General features: G+C 66.1%; 1 protein-coding gene across 1 annotated transcript in view; it reads right to left on the reverse strand.

The window, feature by feature from the left end:
* The window catches only part of ADCY1 (adenylate cyclase 1), an 89,178-nt gene extending 83,895 nt beyond the window's left edge, over positions 1–5,283 (reverse strand). The window contains exon 1 of the mRNA XM_047763603.1: positions 4,623–5,283. Coding sequence (XP_047619559.1) covers positions 4,623–5,267 — 645 coding nt within the window. The 5' untranslated portion in view covers positions 5,268–5,283. The remainder of the gene's footprint in view (positions 1–4,622) is intronic.
* Between the last annotated feature and the right edge of the window lie 717 nt (positions 5,284–6,000).

The following is a 6,000-nucleotide window of genomic DNA, read 5'->3' on the forward strand; positions in this document are numbered from 1 at the left end:
TCCCCTCCCCCTCTGGGCCCCCCTTCCCTAAGTTCCCATGGTCGTGGGTGTGGGCGACTCCAGCTGCTTCTTACAGCTGGAGCTGGCTGCGCAAGGGCACACTGACACAAGCTGCGACGGAGACTGGGTTCTAGGGAGGGGACCGCCCATCAGACAAGGGAGCTGGAGGTGCAGGGTCCACAGACATGAACCGGGAACCCTGGAGGAGGCACTGGACACCAGTGGGATGGGAGACCAGGGGCAGTAAGAGCAGAAGCTGTGGGGCTGAGCCCTGCCCAGCGACCGGAGGCCTGGGGGAGCGTGTCCAGCCAAGGACAAGCCTGGGCCACGGGAGCCACCTGCCCCTCTCCCTGCTTCAGCCCTGCCCAGGCAGCCCTGTCAGCCAAGGTAGGCGGCCACACGGGCTAGTGAGCAAACAGGTGACAGGACCCAGCCAGAGCGGGAGAGGGGGAGGCCTGGTGAGGGGCGGAAGCCGGGGAGTCAGGGAGTCAGGAAGGGGGTGCAGCAGGAGAAGGCCACCTGGGAGAGAGCCAGGCCACAGGAGACGTGCCCCACGGGGGGTGGGGCAGCAGAGGCCACTGGTCAGATGGTCCAGGGAGGCCGGGAGGACGGGGGATGCAGAGAACCAGAGGGGAGGAGGCCCAGCCAGAGGAGGGGCTGGGCTCGGGAGGGGCACAGGTCCCAACAGACACGCCCCTCCCAGGCCTGCCTGGAAGAGGAGTAGTTGGGGTGGAGAGGGGAGCCAAGGGTCAAAGGCCCTGTGAGCAGCTGGCACACGCTGGCCCAGGGGTACCAGTGATGGTGAGAGAGGTCACCTACCAGTTTTCCTCAGGGACTCAAATGGGAAGGGCCGGGGTGGGGGACACTAGCCAGCCCCCACTTCTCCAGGACGGCTGTGACTTTTTTTTTTTTTTGCTTTTTAGGGCCCTTCCTGTGGCATATGGAGGTTCCCAGGCTAGGGGCTGAATCAGAGCTACAACCGCGGGCCTGCACCACAGCCACAGCAAGGCGGGGTCTTAGCCACATCTGTGACCTGCCCGAGAGGTCACCGCAATGCCACATCCTTAACCCGCCGAGCGGGGCCAGGGATCGAACCCGCATCCTTGGATACTAGTCAGGTTCATGACCCATGAGTCACGATAGGAACTCCCCGGAGAGCTGTGATTTCTGTGATCCTTGCTGTGCTTCAGAACTCATCAGGCACTAAACCTATTTCCTCTACATTGACAGGCAACCCAACGGTGCTGCCAGCTGCACACTGCCGTGGACCCCCATCCCCCACTCTGAGAAACGGCAGCGATGCCCGCCCCCTGGGCACGACACTGTGAGGAGAGAGCCAGCACGCGGAGGACACAGCCAAGGCATCCAAGGGGCCAGGGCGGGCACCCTCTGCCAGCAACCTTTCTCCCGAGATACCCGCCTCCCCATCTCCCCCACCGTCACTCCCTGGCAATGACCTTCGCCGGCACCCCACGGACTCCACTCCCCAGCCCTGTCCCTGAGCAGTCACCTCCCCCAGCCTCGCCCCTCCAGGCTCTGTAAGTCAGAGAGAATGTGTCTGATGTCTGGTCTCCCCCCTCCCCTCCCCCCCACACCCTCGAAGCCCCAGGACCCTCAGCGGCTGCACCCACCCCCCAGGCCCTGCTCTCCAGCCCACCCACCACTGCCAGCTCTGAGTGGGCCTTTGGTTCTGCCGCTCAGTGGCTCAGTTAAATCAAAGTGAGTGACTGAGTGTAGGTACAAGCAGAGGGGCCGGAGGAGGGAGGGACCCAGTCTGATCCACATTTATGGGGCTCATCGCTGGTGCTGGGCTAGGCGGGAATAGGGCCATTTCTTTTCTCTCTCGAGGACGGCAGCAGCAGGCACACCCTCTGGGGGAGGGTGGAGCCCCAGCCCCCCGAATTTCAGCCCAGCAGTCACACGCAGGCTTTCTGTACACCATCCGCCTCCCAGCATCTGGCCTGGCCTGGGCTCTCCTGAGCCCAGCAGAGGGCTGCCTCTCCAGAACCCCAGACACCAGGGTGGCACAGGATTGCTGCAGGGAACCCCAGAGCCTCCCGTGAGGGGCAAGGACTCTGGGAGCCCGCTTTGGAACCCAGGTCTCAATCCCCAGCGCAGGCTCCCTCCTACTGGGGCATATATGCAGCAAAGGCAGCACCCCTGCAGGCTGCCTGCCCCTCCCAGCCCCTTTTTCCCTTCTTTTGAGCCTCCACCCCCTGCCCAGCAGGGCTTCCGCCGCCCCCCCACCCCGAAATTCCATCCCCAGGGAGGGAGCAGTGCCGCTGGCAGGTGAGAGCACTGCCGGATGGCAGGGGGGCCAGTGAACTGGGAATTGGCAACGGGCAGGCTTCATCAATGCGGGGGCCATTTTCTTCTCGATCTCAAGTACCAAGTGGCAGAGCTCACGAAAGACAGATTTCACAGGTTCCCAGAATTTCCTAATTGGGAGGGAGACCCCTGAAGCATCCTGCGGTCTGACCACCATGTTTTCTCGCATCCAACCCCGTCTATCTGTCAATATCACCGCCACCTACATGGACTCGTGGACTTGAATGCCAACATTGTAAAGAACCAGAACGGTTGAGAGGTGGCACAAGATTTCAAAAACGTGCTTTTCCAGAACCAAATTTACACTCTCGCCACAAACCCCCAGGGGCAATGTGATGCCCTTTAGGCAGGTGGGGAAACTGAGGCTCGGTGAGGAAAGGGCCTGCGTGGCCCAGGGAGTCCCAGCCAGGAGCAGGGAACCCCAGATGTCTGCTCCCTAAAAAGCTGCTCCTGGGATGGGCTCCCCTCCCCTCCACATTCCAGGAGCTCACCCTATCCTGGGGGAGGGGCAGGGCTCTCAATGCCCAGGGCACCTTTACCCTCTCCACCTGCTCCCTCCCTTTTAATCTTTTAATTCTCTAAAAGGAATGACTACAGGCTACACAGAACATGCGCTATTGCAAAAAGGATAAGACACCGGGAGAGCCTTTCCCTGAAGCAGCTACCAAACCCCTCGGGCTCCAGAACTCAGCCTGGAGGCTGCAGCCTGGGCCTGTCCGGGTTCCCCCTCCCCACCTGGAGCGGACCTGGCCTCTGGGCTGACCTTCAGGTCCTGATAGAAAGGTTGTCTGTTGTCCCTCCTGGGGCGGGGCGGGGGGGTGGGGGGGGCAAACATACAGCACATGGAAGGGTTGCGGGGGAGAGGAGGGAGAGGCAGAGGAGTCCCCCCCCCAAGAACATCCAGCAAGCCCCGCGGGACACCCATAGGATGCGAGGCGGGAGGCCTGCTGGAGAACCAACCGTCCAGAACACTCCCCGTCCCCTCCCTGGGGACATGTAGCCTCTGGCCCCTTTCCCTTTTTTCCTCCCCCTCCCTTCCCTTTTTTCTGCCTTTATCTCTGCCTCCTCTCTGGCTTCACCCCTGCTTTCTTCCTCCTCCCCCCAGCCCCCCTGCCCCCCCGCACAGGCTGGCCTCTAGTAGCCCTGAAATGGAGGTCCAGCATTGTCTCTCCTCTGTGTCCCATGGCCCCTCTGATGGCATGCAACCTGGCCAGCACCGTCTGGGGGCACCTCCCTTGGTCCCTGGGTGGTGGGCTCCTGGCGGGGCCCAGGCTCCAGCTGTCTGACTCCCATCACGCCCCCACCCCAGCTGTTCTTCCCAAAGGCAGCTCTGTCCAGCTTCCTCCCCTCACCCCCTGTCTCCCCATCTCCTCCATCGGCCACCTTCTCTCCTTGGATGGGCTCCTCCTATCCAGTTCCCAGCACCCTCCTGCCAAAATGCAGCCAGAGGCACAAATAAAACCCTCTCTCAGGGCCCCCGAGCCCAGATGGGATAGTCTGGCTGCACAGAGAAGCTGCAAAAGCCCTGCCAGACATCTGCCTCAGACCCCTGGGGTCCTTGGGCTCCGGAGGAGCCCGCAGGAAGGGGCCAGCATTGGCGTCCTCCCCGTGGTCCTGCCAGACCCTGAAAGACAGTGACAAAGTTCAGGAGCTGAGAGCCCGGGTCCCAGCTGCGGCAGAGCAGGGCAGCAGGGACCAGAGCCCCGGACGACCTTGGCAAACCGTGTCCTTCTGGACCCCAAATGGGTCCACAACTGGACGCCAGGGCAGCTGGAGGGGGCCAAAGTCCTTGTCCCCTTTTCACAGCCCGCGTGGCCGCCTGGCTGGGAAGGGGACTGTGAGAGCCTGGCACCGGCCCCAGGTGCACGGGAGAGGAGCAGGGGGCTGCGCGCACAGCCGGCTGCAGGAACCCTGCCTGCCTGGGCGCTCCGGAGCCCACTCTTCTTCCCTCCTGCGGAGATGGGTGCAGCCAGAGAGCGGCAGACCCCGCTTGGACGCTCACCAGCTGCCTGACCTTGGGCCAGTCCTGGCTCTCCCCACGCTTGTCTCCCGTCTCCACACTCCACCACACCCAGGGGCGCTTTGTGGACTGTAACTCAGAAGAGTCCGGCCCCAGGATGCGAGTCTCTACTGTCCCCAATTCTCTGAGTGACCTTGAACGTCCCCCCTCCAATTCGGGACCTCAGTTTCCCCATCTGCCCACTCGGCACCTGCGCGCCCTTCTCTCAGCGTCCCCATCCCTCCCGGGCAGGTGCGTCCCGGGGGCCGATCAGGCGCGCGGCGGCGGCACTCACCGTCCTCCAGAGACGTGGGCGCTTGGCGGGGACCAGGGTAGCCGTGACCAGCAAGTGCGAGGCGGCCACCACGAGCCCAAAACCGATGGCCAGCAGGCTGCGCACGGGCAGCAGGGCATAGGACACGAAGGTGACCAAAAGAAGCTGCCAGACGCCCTGCTCGGCTGCCGCCGGCACCGCTGCCACCCCGGCGTGGGCCCCGGCGGGGCCGCCGAGCGCGAAGGGACAGCAGAGCAGCGCGAAGGTGAGGCTGAAAAGCAGCGCCAGCTGGCCGACCTGCTGCAGCTGGGGCACCTGCAGCGAGCGGACGTTGGTGACCACGAGCAGCGCCAAGAAGAGCACGCAGTGCACGGGGTGCGAGCCCTTGGCCAGGCCGGGCGCGGGCCCAGGCGCGCCCAGCAGCTCGGCCACAGCCAGCGCGCCCGCCAGCAGGCTGAGCACCGCCAGTGCCTTCAGCGTGGCCGCCTGCTCCAGCCGCAGCGTGTAGCCGCGGAACAGCGCCTCCAGCTCGGGGCACGCGAACTCCTCTTCGCACGCCCGCAGCCCGCGCCGGCCAGCCGGCCCTGCCGCCCGCTCGGCGCCCCCAGACTCGCCCGCGCCGCCTCCGCCTCCGCCGCCGCCTCGGCCGCGCGGCGCCCCCGCCATCCCAGCGCCATGCAGCGGGCGCGCCCCTCGCCGGCCGGGGCGCCGGGCGGCCGGGCGGGCGGGCGGCGAGGCGCCGGGGCGCGGCGGGCCGAGTTGGGGCGCCGGCTGCCCCGCGCGCGCGCCCCGAGCGCGTCCCCTCCCGCCCGCCGCGCCTGCGCACTGGCGCCGCCCGCGCCTCGGCCGCGGCTCTCCGGCGGCCGCGCTGCGACAGCCGAGCTCGGAGCCGCGGGCCCGGGCGCGCGAGGCCCACGCGCGCGCCCCGGCCCGCACCCCAACTCCGCAAGGCGCGCCCCCCGCCGCCCGAGGGGCCGCGCGATCTCGGCCGCCCACCCTGCCCCTCCCCGCCTCAGTTTCCCCGCGGGGGCGCAGGGCCCCCAGCCGTGCAGGCTCTCTCCGGGCGTGAAAGAGGCTGCTCTTATTTTGCGCTCTTCCCCTGGGAGGGGGGTTACCCTCTCCAATGTGCCGCCCCCCAAACAAGACCAGGTCCTTCTATCCTAGGGGAACTCAAAGTGGGATCCGCGTTCGACTGCAGATGTGTAGCCAGGGCCCTGCGAAGGGAAGAGATGCCCAAGGACCCCCGGGGTGGGGGGGCAGGGAGGAACGTGGTAGACCGCGACGTCTCCCTCCCCCGGCCCCGCTGCACGCCAGCCCCTCCGCCTGGCGGGGCAGTGGGCGAGTCCTGCCCTGGTTCCTGCAACCCCAGAGAGCGAGGGCTGCGGGGGCGCAGGAGCAG

The sequence above is a fragment of the Phacochoerus africanus genome, chromosome 16, assembly GCF_016906955.1.
Source record: "Phacochoerus africanus isolate WHEZ1 chromosome 16, ROS_Pafr_v1, whole genome shotgun sequence".
NCBI classification, from domain to species: Eukaryota; Metazoa; Chordata; class Mammalia; order Artiodactyla; family Suidae; genus Phacochoerus; species Phacochoerus africanus.